The sequence below is a fragment of the Pelobates fuscus genome, chromosome 1, assembly GCF_036172605.1.
Source record: "Pelobates fuscus isolate aPelFus1 chromosome 1, aPelFus1.pri, whole genome shotgun sequence".
NCBI classification, from domain to species: Eukaryota; Metazoa; Chordata; class Amphibia; order Anura; family Pelobatidae; genus Pelobates; species Pelobates fuscus.
The window spans coordinates 483247271-483266532 of record NC_086317.1 but is presented as its reverse complement, the minus strand read 5'-3'; the positions used below and the strand labels follow the sequence as shown (position 1 = coordinate 483266532).

The 19262-nt window shown below is 43.2% G+C and overlaps 1 protein-coding gene across 2 annotated transcripts in view; it reads right to left on the bottom strand.

Moving 5' to 3' along the window:
- The window catches only part of SLCO2B1 (solute carrier organic anion transporter family member 2B1), a 136569-nt gene that overhangs the window by 70209 nt on the left and 47098 nt on the right, over positions 1-19262 (bottom strand). For both annotated transcript variants that reach the window (XM_063432359.1, XM_063432366.1), the window contains 4 exons: positions 17608-17717; positions 6062-6199; positions 3564-3726; positions 3245-3466 (listed from right to left, as the gene is read on the bottom strand). In XM_063432359.1, coding sequence (XP_063288429.1) covers positions 3245-3466; positions 3564-3726; positions 6062-6199; positions 17608-17691 — 607 coding nt within the window. In that variant the 5' untranslated portion in view covers positions 17692-17717. The remainder of the gene's footprint in view (positions 1-3244; positions 3467-3563; positions 3727-6061; positions 6200-17607; positions 17718-19262) is intronic.

Genomic DNA, 19262 nt, shown 5'->3' with positions numbered 1-19262 from the left:
GTGTATGGGGGGTAGTGTGTGTATGGGGGGGTAGTGTGTGTATGGGGGGGGTAGTGTGTGTATGGGGGGTAGTGTGTGTATGGGGGGGTAGTGTGTGTACGGGGGTAGTGTGTGTATGGGGGGTAGTGTGTGTATGGGGGGTAGTGTGTGTATGGGGGGTAGTGTGTGTATGGGGGGATAGTGTGTGTATGGGGGGGTAGTGTGTGTATGGGGGGGGTAGTGTGTGTATGGGCTGGAGTTCACTCTCAACACAGCGACCACCAGGAATTCATGGTGGTCACAGTGGTGAGAGTGAACTCTAGCCCATAGCTCCAGGGCTAGAGTTCACTCTCGTGAGAGCCGGAGCATTGCCGTGGTAACCGCGGCAACGCTCTGTGCTCGTGCGAGAAGGACGCAGAGGAGCTGCAGGTTAAGCTCCCGGCCCTCTCTTCCTCCCTCCCCTGACGGCTGCCCGCATGGTGCCTGTGGAACGGGGAGGGAGATCGGCTGGCAGGGAAGAGCCTTGTGGGGCTCCTCCTCCCCTTGTGTGTCCCTCTCCTTTCTCCCTCTGTTTCTCTCTTCCCCTCTGTTTCTCTCTTCCCCTCTGTCTCTCTCCCCCACATCTCTCTTCCTCTCTGTCTCTCTCTTCCTCTCTGTCTCTGTCTCCCCCTCTGTCTCCCCCCTTCTCTCTCTCTCCCCCCTTCTCTCTCTCTCTCCCCTTCTCTCTCTCTCTTTTTCCCCCTTCTCTCTCTCTTTTTTCCCCCTTCTCTCTCTCTTTTTCCCCCTTCTCTCTCTCTCTTTTTCCCCCTTCTCACTCTCTCTTTTCCCCCTTCTCTCTCTCTCTTTTTCCCCCTTCTCTCTCTCTCTTTTCCCCCTTCTCTCTCTCTCTCTTTTCCCCCCTTCTCTCTCTCTCTTTTTCCCCCTTCTCTCTCTTTTTTCCCCCTTCTCTCTCTCTTTTTTCCCCCCTTCTCTCTCTTTTTTTCCCCTTCTCTCTCTCTTTTTTTCCCCTTCTCTCTCTTTTTTCCCCCTTCTCTCTCTCTTGTTTTCCCCTTCTCTCTCTCTCTTTTTTTCCCCTTCTCTCTCTCTTTTTTTCCCCTTCTCTCTCTCTCTTTTTCTCCTTCTCTCTCTCTTTTTTTCCCCTTCTCTCTCTCTTTTTTCCCCCTTCTCTCTCTTTTTTCCCCCCTCTCTCTTTTTCCCCCCTTCTCTCTCTTTTTCCCCCCCCTTCTCTCTCTTTTTTTCCCCCTTCTCTCTCTTTTTTTTTTCCCCTTACCTGCGAGTAGTGAGTAGGGTTTTTGCTGGAGCCGCCGGACCGGGTGGCAGCCTCGCCGGTCCGGCGGCACTCCTGTCAGGCTGTCACTAGTGCTGGGGGCTGAAGGAGGAGCATGTCTCTGTACCATGCTCCCTCGCGGTTTCTGTGCTGGGAATTGTGGGAACCGCGAGGGAGCATGGTACAGAGACATGCTCCTCCTTCAGCCCCCAGCGCTAGTGACAGCCTGACAGTAGTGCCGCCGGACCGGCGAGGCTGCCACCCGGTCCAGCGTGGAATCCAGCGTGGCTCCAGCGTGGAATGCGGCCGCCGGCCGGCCCCCTCAGAGTGTGTGCCACCAGACCGGCCACCCGGTGGCACATACATGGTCAGTGCAGCCCCCAGGTGCCGCGGCCCACCGGGAAATTTCCCGGTATCCCGGTGGGCCAGTCCGGCCCTGATGTACAGTAAGATATGCCCCATGGATGACAAGGGCATTGTACGACTGTGAATTCACTTCACTTCTTCACTGGTAGCTGCTAAGCAGCCTATGAGAGGAGGAGGATGCAACAACGCACTGCATAAATATGTGAACATACAAAGAAGGAAGTATAGCAGTGGCAGAACTACCGCCGAGAGCCCACACGCTAGGGGGACTCATCGGGTGGCCCATGTACATAGGGCTACTCGATGGGCATTAATGTAGGAACATGGGCCTGGTCAGGTGCAGCGGCCCTTTAAGACCGTGACCTGGCCCCTTACACATTGGCAGAGCTGGGAAGAAGTGACAGATGACCACTTCCTCCCAGCTTTCAACATGCGCTGCACAGGAGGGAGGAGGCGGTAGTGTTACACTGTGTGTCAGGGTGTGTACATGTGTCTGTATGTGTATATCTGTGTGTCAGTGTGTGCATATATCAGTGCATGTATCTGTGTGTCAGGGTGTGTACATGTTTCTGTATGTATGTATCTGTGTGTCAGGGTGTGTATATGGCAGTGTGTGTAGCTATACATCACTGTGTGCATCTTTGTTTCAGGGTGTGTCTATGTCAAGGTGTGTGTGTTTGTGTGCATCTGTGTGTTAGGGTGCATATGTGTCAGTGTGCACAGGTGTCAAGGTGTGTGCATATGTCAGTGTGTGCATGTATTAATGTTTGTATATATGTGTGTATATATGTCAATGTGTATATTAATTTGTATGTGTGTGTGTGTCAGTGTGTTTATACTGTATGTATGTATCTGTGTGTTAATGTGTATGTATATCTGTACAAGTATGTATGTATGTGGCAGTGTCTGTTTGTATGTGCATACATCCAAGAAATCAAATGCCAACAAAACATGCAAACACACTCCTGCAATCTAACACAAATATTACATACAAACACAGCCTTGTATTCAACCACCAATACTATACACAAATGTACATCCACATTTCAAAGCCAACATTACATGAAAACACACCTGTGCAATCAAACACAAACATTACATTACATAGAAACACACCCCTGTATAAAAAACTAAAATTATATACAAACACCCCTTCATTCAAACACCAACACTACACTCAAAAGCACACCTGCATTGAAAAGCCAACACTACATACAAACACACCCTTGCATTCAAATGCAAACACTAACACAGAAGTGCACCACTGCATTCCAATGGCAGCAGTACATACAAATACACCCCTGTCTGCACACCTGTACTCTATACAAAAACATGCTTACATTAAAACACACAAACACTGCTCACATATACAACCCCGCAAGGATGGCCAAATGGTAGATCCCCAGTTGGCATAGAATCATTGGAATTGTACAATAGATGGGGATTTACCTTTTGGCCACACCTGCACTAGAGGGGGACCCAAAAAACTTTCTTTCACCAGTGCCCTCTCTACATTAGTTCTGCCACTGAAGTATAGTTTTCTCCTGCGATATCAGTCATTGACAGGGCAGGTGTAAGGGAAGTCTGTGTAAGGAGGTAGTAACAGTATCATATGTAATTAGCATATCTCACCTATGTAGAGAGGAGAATTTCTTTTGCTGGCGAAATCATCAATGTACGAAATTCCAAATGGTTGGATTGGGACCCCGCCTACGCCCAAAAGAATCTGGCCCATGAAGAGTAAGGAGAGGACGTTTCCAATATCTTTTTTGACATTTGTCAAGCACTGGTAATTACTTAGGGAATGGTTTTCTCTGCTGGGGGTACAAATATCAGTAAAATTGTTGTAAACATCTGGAAGGCAAAAGGTGAGGGATCAGTGTCAAGCCGGTTACAAATTCCACGGGCATTGAGATGTCATTTCCTTATAGATTCCAGACAGGGCACTTACTGGCAACAGATTTGTCATATTCATAGGGTCCCATTATGAAGTGAGGCAAACACATCATGAAACCAGAAGCGCAGACAATCAACGCACCGCAGCCAATAAATCGGGGCCTGTGAACTCGACTTCCAAAATAACTGACAAACACAATCAGTACTGTATTCCCGATCTGCAATCACAAGAAACAATCAGGCTCAGTTAAATATCAACTTTCACTTTACTATAATTGCATCTCAACACGGACAAACTCTCTGAACAAACTGCCAAAGTGAATGCTTATTGGAACCAATATGGTCTCTTCTTTGAGCAAACTGTTGCTTATGGAAGTCAATGTGACTGCAACACTATAGCATCCCTTTTAAGTCTTGTGTTGCGAAAAGCGGGATCTCAATGGGAGGGGGTAAAAGGTGTGAGCACACATGCACCCTAAACCCCTTACACACACACACCATACCGCATGTATACGCATATGTGCACTTCAACCCCTGTACACATACACACATTGCAACTCCTAGATACACACAATGCAATCCCCTGCAGCCACTTGATACGCACACACAGAACAGCCCCTACATGCACATACAACACCCTCTAGTTGCACACACTTTGCAGCCCAGAAAAACACACATGATACACTACAGCACTTAGTCACACATAGTGTGCCATAAACAAACCCATTTACACACACTACCACAAAAACAGTCCCCTCTACGCTCATACTATCCCAAAAGCAACCTGCAAACTCATGCAAGACCACAGAAAGCATGAAGCATCCCCACACTTACACAACACACTATAACAGTGCTGTTCCACCTTTGTCATCTGTTATCCAACTAATGGTGACACCAGAGACAAGTCACTAGCAAACGCAGATACAATAACAGGACATTTTCTCCATCTGAGAGCACTGGATGCTCTGGAGAGGCATTTCTTATGTTGGGGGAGCCATATGTCATTGATGATGACATAAAAGTATGCTTTTTTGGCCCATCCCCTCTTACTTGACTTTTCTGCCTTAAACCCAGGCTAACTTCCAAACCCAAATTTAAAAAAAAATAAAAAATAATTCAAGACATTTTCTTTTTTTTTTTAAGGCTCAACTGCTATTCTTTTAATTTTCATGATTATATCCCATCAATATTGCTCGCTTTGTCCCTTAATGATTAAAAATGTAGGTGCTGAAGAGCAGGTTCGATCAGCAGGAGTAAGTTGATTTAATTTACATTTCCAATTGCTATTTCACAGAATCATATTAAAAAAAAAGATTGTGTACCGGGAAAAAATGGTCAACAAAATAATAATTGATAGCAGTGCTAGAAAATCATCTGTGTCCTTCTAATACTGCTTATTGTGGACAATTCTGCAATAACACATATACAAGTGTAACATGTCTCGAGAGATACACGTAGTGAATAATGGAAATAGGAAGAAAATGTACCTTTTTTAAAAGTATGCTATTCATTCTTAAAGAATGTGATACACAACAGATATATCCCAATTCTATGACTATTCTGGCTTTCAGTAATACCTAAGTGCATGTAGACGATCATTTAAAAGTAATTCTGCTGTAATTATATCACATTGATTGACATATTATAATGGAGAGAAGTATTATAATTCCAGACGTCTAACTGCGCACTGACAACTATTCACATTAGCTTTTGTCAGGCAATAACGCAGCAAGTGTCTTGTAAAGTCTTCTGGGAGCTGTAGTTCAAAATTGCAAAACAGCCATTATTTCTATACTTCTTGCATGTGATTCGAATTTCTATGACATCTAGATTAAGATTAACAACGACACTGACAACGAGAAAGCAAACGAGGAAAAAACAAAAATCATGTCAATTCTGTGAATTACTAATGTTTTTTAAGACATAATTAACTCTCTTTTTTCAGATAGGTTTCAGAGGACCCATCGGCCCCCACTTCAAATGCCAGACACAGAGCGTTATTGACACATCTGATCGGGCTGTGTCCTTGGCCTATATTTGTATCATTGATAGGCTTGTAACAACCACAAGTGTTTTGGAATTCCCTTCCTGCATTAGCCTCAAACACCTCAGCTTGACTGGGACTCTTCAGCTAATCAATCTCTAAAGCTGTGCTTATTTAACATTTCCCCCGAGTCCGACACGCTTCGGCACCAGAGTGTGACGCATCCTTCAAGCTCTTATATTTCTGGAACTTGACTTTTTTCTCTAGTTTAGTAAACGTAGCAGGGATGAATTAAATCTCAATAGGGTTCAAATAACAGACAGAAAATGTTGTTATTAAACAATCAGTAAATGAGAAGGAGTGAGACCTAGAGATAGAGAGAGTAATTTGAAGAATGTCGATTCTTGTTTACTTTAGGGGTTGGGTTCAGGGGTAGGACATTGTCTATTCAGAGATAGTTGTACATGTCCTACAATAGATATAACTATACCTCAGATACACCGGCTCTGGAAGGTCAAGCCATTTATTTTCACGGCTAACAGTTAATTGGATATAAATTAAATAAATACCTCATTAAAAGAAGCGAGAATGCCTGAGGTTTGGCTCGATAATCCAAACCGTTTCTCAATGGTTGAGATGGAGCTTTTCAGGTAGCCGGACAGAAGAAGTTGGGAGAACTGGAGAAGTCCATGGCAGATGACAAAAACCTAGTATGCAATAACAGGTGTAGCGTGAATAACAAGGCTTGTACATTCCTGTGTAATCACTCAAATACAAGAATAATTGTAAATTAATACAGAGATTTATATCAAAACATATCATGTAACATGTCTATCCCAAATACTGTAATGTTTACCTGAAAAACCTTTTCAGACAATAGTGTGGCATAGAATGAGACTGCACATGTTTTATTTATTTTTTATAACAGATATGCTTTATATAGGAAACAAGATAGATTGTCCATTTAAAAGACGTTCACACCAGTCTGTTGATTTGTGATTTAGGTATTTTTTTGGGTTTAAACTTTAGAAACTCACCCAAACACACACATTTGAACGAATTGCAGTTTGGACCAAACTGAATCTCCAAGTTAACTCCTAACAGTTTTTTTCCAAAAAATCACATTGCCGTATCCTGTATCCCTAGTAACCTTAGCTTGGAAGCTTTTCTGGGCAGGGCCTTCCTCGCCTATTTTTGCCGTATGTCATACATGTTATGTTAGCACAATATGTTAGCACTATATAAATGATTGTAATTGTATAGTGTGTAATGAATGCTGCTGCCAGACTGGTTTTCCTCATACATCTCACCCCTGAAACGGTATGGTGGGATGGTGGAGGGGGCCCAGCAAATGCCTAGTTCTCACTGTGCGGAGCGTTGCCATGGAAACCCGCGGCAACGCTGTGACGGCTTTGGAGTTCTTGAGAGTTAGAGAGGGAAGATGACCTGGAAACTTAAGACAGAGTGTGCTGGACCCCTCTGCAGTGTACAGGCAGCCGGGGGCTGGCAGGTGCACATATATATAGCGGGCACTTAGGGAGTGTGGGGCCCGCATGCAGCTCACAGACACACATTCTATGTAATACACAAAGACATACTGTGCAATTCACAGACACACTCCACTCCACACAGGACATACCACACCAGGCATTTCACAGACACTTCATGCAATTTAAAGCATGTTAAACATTTTGCAGACAAATGGATTTGATAAATTAAAGTAACAAGATAGCAAACAGCCCTTCCAACCATTCCACGCCAATGCATCAGGCTCCAGCTCTCTTCCCTGCCTTCTGACAGATGGGCTCACTCAGCCACAACACTTGAAAAAGTGTTAAATGTTAATGTTTTACTTTTGTTTTGTTTTTTGTCTAAACTTTTGAATGTGATTTGCTTTAAAAAAAAACTGTTTAGCAGACAAAGCAGAGGGAGGCCTGGTTTTGGCACTTGAGGTGGGGTGCATTGCATAGGTTGCTGGCAGTAAACGTTTTACATTTTATACATTCTGAGACTGAAAAATAATGTTATACTGATAATGCCTGAAATATTGATAGCCTATTTCTTCAAGACTTTAAATCAAACAGCATCTGACATTATTTTCTTTATGTCTATATTTGCAATTGTTTTTTGTTTTAGGAAAAAATCTCCATAAAGAAGAATTTTAGCAGAGAATGATTCCTTAATCCCTCGTAGACCCCCTGCGGGGGAATTCCACAACCCATAGATAATGGTGCTGGGTGTGGGTAGGATTTTAGGATCTATAACAGCTGTAACTGATAATCAAAGGGTCATTGACATGAAAGGGATTTCCACAATGTACAACGTACCAAACAACATTAACTTTTATTGCCTTTTCTTTCAAAGTTGCTATTTTCAGGAGCGTGTTTTGCATTATTTATTTATGTATTATAGTATATATAGTATTAAACAATTTTTGTACCATTGTTTAACTTTAATAAATTATTTTCCTGCAGTGGTTTTAATTGAAATATTTGAAAACTTACATTTTTGCCAGATATGATCTATAAAATAGAATTCAGAAAACAGAAACCCTGCCTTTATTCCACATTGGGGTTAATTCACCCCTGTTTTGCACATCTTAAAGAGACACTATACGCACCAAAACTTCTATAGCTTAATGTAGTGCATCTGGGGCAATAGCCTCTTCTGCAGTATTTACATTGCTGCCTATGTCCACCTCTAATGGGCGTCAGTCACTCTGACAGGCAATATAGAAACTTCCTGGATATGTTCCTGCACAGATTGCAGGAACAACATTCAGCATGTCTACGCCCTGCATGGAGATGAGGAATGCTTCCCATAAAGATGTATTGACTCCCTATGGGTAAGTGTTGGGTTGGCTGAGATTATCAGTAATGTCCATGGTAAGACCGGAGCGTGGAATAAAGGTTAAGTAAAATCCTTTATTTCCTTACTACTGGTGGGCCTGAACATCTGATAGGTTGGCATGTTTGCATACGTGTTTGTATTTCTAACACTACAGTGTTCCTTTAAATCCAAATATATGGGTTTAAAAATATAAATAATTGATTTTTTTTTTGCTAAACTTACATTTTGCAAAGTTAAGAAACTTATATTTAGAGAAAAGACCCCCATGGTGTTGGTATGGATTGTTTGCATACAGAGCTGTTTATTATAGCCCTGAAGAATCATTAGTTCTAAGGACACCGTAACAGATCAGATTTATAGTTTTCTAAATGAACAAGGTGTGATTTACACTGTGTTTATCAGACCGCGGGAAGTACCTGACTTACTGCACAGAATAGCATTGCCAGAAACAAAACCTAAAAGGTATCCTGTACATAAATAGATCGAGCACATTATCTATATCACAATCTCTGCTTTTCATGCACAATGGTGTTATGTAAACACAACATTGTGCACACTACTGGAAAATTATATTAATTAAATATGAAAATATGAAACAAAATAATAGGCTGATGTATTTTGTTGAAAGAAAAAAGAAAAGAAATTGCAACATTTAAAAAGTGCTGATTAGGAAGACAAATATTAAATTCAGCTAAAGTCACACCATTAGCTTAAAGGGACACTCCAGGCACCCAGACCACTCCTGCCCATTGGAGTGGTCTGGGTGCCAACTCCCACTACTCTTAACCCTGCAACTGTAATTATTGCAGTTTTTTATAAGCGCATCCTTTTCTGAGTGCATCCTTTTCTACGGTTCAACTTCCAGCCAGCCTGGAGGCAACCGTAACATATATACATACACACATATATAAATTGAAACATAATTGGTAATAAATATATTCAACCATTCAACCATCACAGGGGCATTCTGTGCTGAGGTATATTGCCATAGATCTCTTAAAAGATTTTAGATTGAATGAAGATTTGACTGTGTCCCTGAGGTTATTCCATAATTGCGGTGCTCTGTAGGAAACTGAGAATTGAGCCACTTTATTTTAGTACTGCGGTATGCAAAGTATCGTGCTAGTACTGTAGCGGAAGTTATAAGAGGTGGGAACAGCCGGGGAGAGCATTCTACTCAGGTAGGGTGTGAGCTTCCCTGAATTGCTTTTATGAACAAGACTGGAAAGATGAAGAGTGTGTCTGGATTCCAGCAATAGCCATCTTAGCTCTTATTAAAATGTCACAATAGTGGGTCAAGTAATTGCATTCTAGTACAAAGCGGCAGAACGAGTTATACAATGTATTAAGTTTATAAAGGTGGGTTTGCGATGCAGTTACATACACGACATCCCCATAAACAATGACCGGCATAAGCATTTGTTTCCTTACTGCAGGGCTTAGGCAGGTTTTGTTTCTGTACAAGGCACCTAGTTTTGGATAAAGTTACCTAGATATTTGAAAAACAGACTGCAGTCAGTGTTTTTGAATTTGTTCCAATACATAATTGTTGATTTGTGTTGCTTAAATAATTTAGGTACCGTTCCAAAGATCACTGTGACAGTTTTGTCAGTGTTTAGGAAGAGTTTGTTAACCGTAATCCACTTTTATACTTTTGTGAACTGGTTTTGGAGCATACCCTGAAGCTGTGTTAGATTGGGTTTTTTAGCGTAGATTACAGCGTTGTCTGCATACATGTGTACAATTGAGAATTTTCAGACGTTAGGCAGATCATTTATAAATAATTTGAATAGTAGGTGGCCACACGTGAGCAGGAGAGGGAGGTGCTATCAGAAATGGTGCCATATTGCGTTCGGTTTGAGTTTTTAAGTTTTTGAAAAGTATGCCATGGTCTACTGTGTCAAATGCCTTAGCAAAATCAAGGAAAATAGCTCCAGTTACGTCTCCTTGTTCCATGCCAGGTTGGATTGTTTTAGCATTACATGTACCAGTGAGTGGTGGATCTGGGAGAGCAGGGAGTGGGGGGGGGGGGGGGGAGGCAAGGGCGAATGCTCCCGGTGAGAAGCCAGTGATATATATATAAAAAACAAAGAAGGCTACTAAAATGCCTAACTAAGTATAAATATGGGGGTATATATGTGATATATATGTCTAACTAAGTTCAGGGGTCACTCCCACTCTGTCTTCAAATACCTGCATCCAAGTTGTTAAAAACTTCCTGGGGGGCGGGACCTGGCCACCATGCTGACCAGTCTCATGTGGGAGAGGCTCCTGCAGAATCTGTCCTTTTCAGCTGATAACCTGGGCTCACAACCTTAATCTGAGCCGGAAGGGAACAGCACTGTGTTCTGGGTGAAGTTGGAGCTACAGCAGGTTCTAAGATCAGGAGTTTTGGGGCCGCACGGACTATACAGCTTGTGGCTATTTTGGGAGAGAAATGGGATGGACTGCCGCCACCCTGCTCACTTAACTGGCTGCCATTCAACTGCTCTGTGACACTCATCACAGACCAACCCCCTTGGACCTGTGGCGGTTATCCTGGTCCCCACTGGAGGTACTGAAGCAGTCATCAGCAAGGTCTGCTGAGAGTACTCCAATGCCCCAAATCTAAAATGGGCGCCGCACTGACTCGCCACCACTTGACCCCAGAGAAATTCCAAAATGCCTCAGCAGGGCTGGGTAAAATCCTGGCCTCAGCATGCTGCATACCTTACACCTGTACTGTGTTTAAATTACCCAAGCCTTGAGCCAGGCGGAGTAGAACTCCACATCGCATCGATACCTGGAGTGTGGTTAATTGGCACTGGGCCGTCAACGGCCAAATTCCTGGCGAGGTCTTGACCAGCTGCTCTTTCATGGGGCTGGGAACCCACAAGGAGCACGTCCAGCCCTTGGTCAACAGGGCCGAGTTCCAACCGACCACCCACTTCTCCACATTGGTGCTCAAGTCTGGGAGAGGCGAGTGGCACTGTCATTAAATGAAGCTGGAAAAGATTGTACATCTTGGATATCCTGGGGCATGGGCTAACTGTTCGGTTGCACACTACCCTGTCTGATAGTGACACTCAACTACCTACTGAAACAGCTAGTTACTCTATTTTTGTATCTGGTACCCCGTGGTCATACTGTTATGTTAGCCTTGCATGTTATCACCCTTTGGCAGAATTCCAGCAATAATTGCAGTATTAGTTTTAACTCATTACAATTGTTTTTCCTGCAAGTATTGCATTACCTGACAACGCTACTCTTGCATTAACTACTGCCAACCAATGTGCTCTACTGGTTTATCTTAGCATGCTTATTTTGCATTAACTTGTACTATTCTTCTCGTGACACATTATTTTACCGTTGTTCATGATTCTTGCTAAACAAAGCAAATCTTTTTAAACCCATAAGCTGCTGTTAAATTTATGTCACTTGTCTTATGTTACTATTTCAGCATGTATCTGACACTGCGCTCTAAAAATAAAGAATGTCAAAAAAAACAAAACTAAAAACAACTGCCATGGCCATCTTGTTATGGAAAGGAGGCATTTTATAGGAATCAGGCGGCAGTGTCAGTGTCATAGCAGAAGCGGCACTCCTAAATACATGTAGTTATTTGTTACTGTATATGTATTTGTAAATCTGTGTATCTGTATTTGTGTGGATGCATTGATGTATGTATGTGTGGATGCATTGATGTATGTATGTGTGGATGCATTGATGTATGTATGTGTGGATGCATTGATGTGTGTATGTGTGGATGAATGTGCTGTTCTTAAGTTTGGTGTCTGGATCCACCCCGATGTGTAGAGTCTGCCTGCCACAGTTCCCTTTGCTGTGATGTGTTGACAGCTTGTAGGACTATGGCTGGTGTGTGTGTGTGTGTGTGTGTGTGTCAGCTGATCCCTATATTCTCCCTGACCCTCTTACTGAAGGAACACCTGGGGCTGACACTTATGTCACTATGACTTTCTCTTTCTGCTGGTGGAGAGAGATCACATGGCCCACGGGGACCTGATTTGCCAGGGGAGGGCTGCCTGGGCTGTCAGGCATTCCTCCCAAAGCAGATGGCGGTGGAAATAAGTACCGCGGACCTCCAGGGGCTGAAAACCGTTATGGCATTCTATGCCGCCGCAACGGCTTTAAAGCCCATTTGATGGGTTAAAATTAAACACACTGAGTACCCCAATTCTAAATCATACCCCACTCTAACCCTAAACAGCTCTTATACAACACGTATAACCACTCTCAAAAGGTCAACATTTGTAACATGCCAGGTACTTGAAGAAGTTGAAGAAATGTGCCTGTAAATATCCACTATTTAAATAATAGCAACAATAAAACCGAAACACACAAAACAAGTCATAAACATATTTTGAAAGCACTGCATTTTTGGAATATTTTAGTCTTGTCATAAACAAACACAGTTAATCCATACAGCAACCTGTGTGCAAGTGTTTAACCCATGGGCGTAGGAACCGGGGGGGATGGGGGGGACGCATCCCCCCCAGCAAATCATGCGGGGGGACAGGTATGGGGAAATCCCCCCCAGCTCCGCCGGCCCCCCTGATGCTGCAGCCGCCCGAGCGCTCTGCAGAGAGCCTCAGGCGGCTGCAGCTCTGCCCGGGCTGGTGCGTCCATGAGGGCGCACAGCCCGGGCGCAGCATGAGGAGAGGGGCTGACAGGAGGGAAGCGCTCAGCGCTCCCTCCTGTCACTCCCTCAATGTAGCGTGGCCGAGCCTTGTATAGTCCGCCGGTACAGGGAGCATCTGTCTCCTGTACCCGGCCGGACTAAAAGGAAGTGAACACTGAGTGTGCACTTCCTGTTAGTCCGCCGGGTACAGGAAACAAAAGCTCCCTGTACCGCGGACCATACAGAGCTCGGCCACGCTACATCATAGGTAGGGGAGGGAGGGGGAAGAAAGAAAGAAACAGGGAGGGGGGAATAAACAGGGAGAGGGGGGGGGGCGGAAGAAAGAAACAGGGAGCCACAAAATAAATTTAAAAAAAGAAAAGGGGGGGTTCACATTTAAATTTATTCACACCCTAAGATTCTTCCCTCCTAGCCTCATAATGTACACCACCACCCCGAGTATAATGTTTTTCGATTCCTCCAAAAGGAAGTCAGAATAGATGGGCTGAATCAATCAAGTTAAGACACAAGGTAGGAGATTTTTTTTTTCTCTCACCTAGAGAACTCACAATACAGGAGCACAAGGTTTATTGCTTTTCAATCATTTATCTTTAAATGCATTATGGAGGGAGGGGGGAAGAGGAGGGAGGGGGGGAGAAACAGGGAGGGGGGAGAAGGAGGGAGGGGGGAGAAATAAACAGGGAGGGAGGGGGGAGAAAGAAAGGGGGAGGGGGGTGAAAGAAACTGGGAGGGAGGGAGGGTGGGGGAGGCAGGGAGGGGGGAGAAAGAAACTGACAGGGAGGGAGGGGGAGAAAGAAACTGACAGGGAGGGAGGGGGAGAAAGAAACTGACAGGGAGGGAGGGGGAGAAAGAAACTGACAGGGGGGAAGAATGGCAAGGGAGGGAGGGGGAGAAAAAAGAGAGGGAGGAAGGGAGGGGGAGAAAGAGTGACAAGGGAGGGAGGGGGATAAAGAGTGACAAGGGAGGGGGATAAAGAGTGACAAGGGAGGGAGGAAGGGAGGGGGAGAAAGAGAGTGACAAGGGAGGGAGGGAGGGGGAGAAAGAGAGTGACAAGGGAGGGAGGAAGGGGGAGAAAGAGAGTGACAAGGGAGGGAGGGAGGGGGAGAAAGAGAGTGACAAGGGAGGGAGGGAGGGGGAGACAGAGTGTGACAAGGTAGGGAGGGAGGGGGAGAAAGAGTGACAAGGGAGGGCGGGAGGGGGAGAAAGAGTGACAAAGGAAGGGAGGGAGGGGAGAAAGAGAGTGACAAGGGAGGGAGGGAGGGGAAGAAAGAGAGTGACAAGGGAGGGAGGGAGGGGGAGAAAGAGAGTGACAAGGGAGGGAGAGAGATTGACATCCACCACACACACACACACAATCACACAATCATACCACCCTTACACACACAGAAACACACAATTCATCCTTACACACACTCGATGCACCCCGTGCACACACACACACACACAATCACACAATCATGCAACCTTACACACACAGGAACACACAATGCATTCCTTACACACACTCAATGCACCCCGTACACACACAATGCACCCCTTACAGACGCACACACTGCATCCCGTACATACACAGAATCACACCTTGCAGCCCTTACACATACAAACACAGATTCACACAATGCATTCCTTACACACATATCAGGACATCCCCTACACACTCCACCCCCTGTGAACAAACTCATTGGTGGAACATGAAGGTGGACCCTGGGATCCAGACCTTGAGCTGTGTAAAGGGCCCCCCAAAAATGGAGCTGCTTCCACAGTTACAAACAGCCTCCAGAGAGCCTGTTCTACACCAGACCAGTGGAGCCAGACTGCAGCTAGAGCCCATCATCATCCTCATCTGGTTGTAAGTAGGCAATCTAGCATATTATTTGTGGCACTAATCTCTAATTTACCTCACATTAAAGAAACACTATAGTCCCCAGAAGCTCTGCAGTTTAATGTAGTGGTTCTGGTGTCTATAGCCTGTCCCTGCAGGCCTTTTAATGTAAACACGTCGGCACTCCAGCACTGGCGTTAGTTAACATGGCAGAAAAATTATTGGAAAGGGTTAGGGGGGCTACTAATAAGGATAGGGGACAGGGGTAGGTAGAAAAATAATTGGAATGGTTTAGGGGGGCTACTAATATGGATGGGAGGAGGGGGGAGGTAGAAAAATTATTGGAAGGGGTTAGGGGAGTACTAATATGAATGGAAGAGGTAGGGTGGGTTCTAATATGCATGGAAGGGGTTAGGGGGGTACTAATATGCATGGAAGGGGTAGGGGGTTAATATGCATGGAAGGGGTAGGTGGGGTTCTTCTGTGCATGGAAGGGGTAGGGGTGGTTCTAATATTCATGGGAAGGGTAGGGGTGGTTCTAATCAGGAGGATCCCGGCGCTGTATCCGGGTAAGTAAAACCCCTTCCCTGTAGTGACCCTTTAATGTTATTATTTAATCATTTATATAGCGACTGCAAATTCCGTAGCGCTGTACAATGGGATAAACAACTCCTAGTTTACGGAATAAGAATATACCCGGCGAGTAAAAATGCTATCCCCCCCAGATTTTTTTGGGTTCCTACGCCCATGGTTTAAACAAACTAAACTTAAAGGGAACCTGTATTGCTAAAGCTATCGTGCCCCTGTCCCTGGTTATATACAAGTGGTCCCCTTCTTCCAGTAAACTTAAAGGAACTCTATAGTGCTGAGAATACAAAACTGTATTCCTATCACTATAGTGTCCCTCTTCCTGCCCCCTACCAGCAAGAAATAAATGAATAGGTTAAAATACACCTTTTTACATTTATCTGATTCCAGCGCCGATGTCAATCTGTGCTGGGTCCGGCTCTTCCTCCTCTGAATCAGCCAATGGGGGAACCTGATGCACATGCATGGTGAGCGCAGTGCGCATTAGGCCTACCCACTTATTCAATGCTTTCCTATGGGAATTTAGAAGACTCTGAACGTCCTCATGCAAAACAGGAGCAACAATATACAGTATATAAAACAAACAAATTCACCAATAAAAATAAAAGAGCTCTCATAATGGCAAACTGCACCAAAACAACATATAAATAACCACTGCATTAATTAAATGTTTTCTCTACACATTTGTGTGTAAAAGTGATGCAGCCTGATCGAGAATGATGCACAAGAATGCAATATCTGAGATACTAGCTGCAGTATCTCAAAATCACAGTGCACTCCACAACCAGCCCGTCTTAGCTTCTAATCCTTCCAAGGTCAATAAAAAACTGACATTTATAAAGAACCAACGTATTCTGCAGCACTACACAATCGGGGTAAAGAAATACACAGACCAAACTAGAACGTAAAGAGGGCCCTGCCCGAGAGCTGAGATCTAGCCATTGAAGCTCTTTTATACAATGTGTAGCGGAGCTGCAATAATAAAACCAATATCTCCACTGGTGTTCTGTAAAGCATAAAAGAAAGCGCTGTTCGGCAGAATAATCCCAATCCCCCAGTAACTGGCCGACACACAGTTCTGGGTGTCAACTGTTCAATGGGAGCCACACACAGACTTATATGCAACTCCCCATGCAAGGGGTTTCTGAATACATGTTCCAGGGGCATTCCCAACTGGACCTGAGAGGAGAATACAGTGAAACACACACATAATTAGATTAACTCTCAGGTCCAGGACATTCAGATTAAATACACCCCAAAATCATGCATTTAACAATTAGGTATCTCCTCAAGTCCTATATCCCCAGATAGCCTGGATCTGAGCGGCCAACATATCCCGAAAGCACTTAGAACCCACAAACGGAGACGAAACGCCACTTTCGGGAGTACAAAATACAATAATATACCAAACAGAACTGTTCGTATGTGTGTGTGTCTTGTGTCCCTTGTTCGGGAGTTTGCTCCCACCAGACTCCGTTCTTCTCATACGAACGGAACTGAACATACGTAGAGATGGAAGCCCCAGCAGTGTTCACGCCATAAAGTGCCTGAAAATTGTTCCATACACTCGACGACCAAACACTGCTGTACGTGTTCGCGGCTAAAGATGGCGGCCGCCACATGTTCACACATCGAACGGCGACCACCCAACCCACCGCTTAGAATGTTGATGTAAGTGTGGTTAAGGAGGTGAGAATACGTTCATGAGGGTCAATTGGCAGCACACGACTCCCCTGCATGGTCCAATTGTTCGGGAGTTTGTTCGGTATAAGAACACCACACTTATAATCTATACAATAATGCACTTTTCACATCCAAATTCCATCTCTAGCAGCCTCAGATATACTATAAGCACTGAATAAAATAAATTTTTATACTGACCTTGTCTAAAAAAATGCATGGATTTAGAATAATAACGCACGTGCAGTAGAATAAAGCTCTGTATCTCTTCTGTTGGGTAATATTTAATACACAGTGTCGTTGGCATTCAAGTTCTACCAATCATATTTAACTGCATTGTGGAGTAAATTACCACTTAACATGCAACTCCTTTATAACAAAGAGTAAGGCAAATTGATTGACAAGCCATGTGTCACGACAAGCCTAAATAACTGATTCAACCTGTCTATAACTATAAAACATCAATAGCATATTTTTGTCTAGAAATGCAGGTATTACAATATGGAATATTTTTCCTTGTTTGCTTGCTTTGTTACCTTGATGTTGTTGAATGGATTGCTGCACCTTGTGGTCTGACGCGTTCCACCTTCACAGTTATTTTTAGGATATGCTGCTGTCATTGTGCTGCAGATCACGTGTTACACTCCTGTGAGAAAAGTTAGAGTATTTCAAGAAGTAAAAAATGATTTGCAGGTTGAATAATAAAGTTCCTGGATCTTAGCTGTCTAAACTGTTATGTAATGCTATTACTGCTAAGAAGAAGGGGAAATCTCAACAATATGTAGATTTAATCACTTTCTTGGAAAAATTCAATGCTTTAGAATTGTTCCTGGTAAATACTAATATTGCGAAATCATTATACATTGTGTACATTGCATGGACCAATAGAAAGGAAGGAGTTGTTGCCATTTATCAGCCCTGTTCTTATTAAAACAGATGTTGCATCCTGCATATATTCGTTCGTGGCTCAGTAGGCTTTTTACCCCATACTTTCTCTACATTTCCCGTTTTTGTATACTTGAGCTCTTGAAAGGTAAATACATTTTAATTGGGATTTTAATTGGGATTTCATTTTATTAGACACGTGCAATTTGTTTTGTTCTAAATCTAATTTTGCTCAAAATCTGCAATTCAGAAACAGACGAATTTTCTAATTAAAATGAACGAATCATGAACAAATTGAACAACGTATTTCTGATCCATTCATTTTTAAAATGATTACAAAATAGGAATTTATCTACTGGGCAACTGACACAGTAACATTTAATACAGGTGTTTTCTTAATTTGGTCATTTAGCTGTTTAGCAGAAAGCTCCATAATTTGGAACCTTTATATGGAATTATAATATTTAAGAGTTCAAAAATTAGGGAGCTATTTACTAAACACAACTGCTCCCCAACAACTGCTCCCTTATGTGGGTTTGCCATGTTTAAGGATACCAAATAAGGGTGCTTTTTAGCAGATAGTAATTTTGGTCTTTCAGCTGTTTAGTAGATAGCTCCCTAATTTGGTATTTTTTGGAATAATGGGAATAACGTTGTACATGGTTTCTTCTTAGTTGCAATCCCTGTGAGTGATACTTGGAGTACAAATACACAAAACTAGAACCTCACCAGCCCGTAAGGAGTTGGTCTCCATGACTCCACCACTAACATACAGATATCTTGGTTTAGGAAACAGCAAAACAAACACTAATAAATGTCTACAAGTGAGTCCTTAACCTTTAGTTCACGGGCAACCTTCGCCACTGCAGATGTGGACTACGTCTCCCCGTAATGCTCTTGCAGCATAAAGCTGGCAAAGTATCAGGGGGGAGGGGGGAAGGATAGTCCATAACATCTGGAGTGCTAAAAGTTGCCTACTCTAGATTAAAAGGTTGCTAAGGGTAATATCATACAGAAAACAAAATATAAGCAGATTTTAAATGTTTTTAATAATTTTAAACGTTTATCCCGAAAATATTACATCTTTCAAATGCTTATCCAAACATGCTTTCCTTTTGAATTACTATTTTTGGATAAACATAAAAAATTATATTTTAAAACTCATATTTAAAAAAAAAAAAAAAAAAGAAAAATTGATATAGCGATTTATTCATATTTATAATCTATTGCCTACTTTAGATTGCAACCGCTCATTTTTTTTTTGTAAATATCTGTTTATTTTTCTCCCGTCATACTTTTTTTTTGT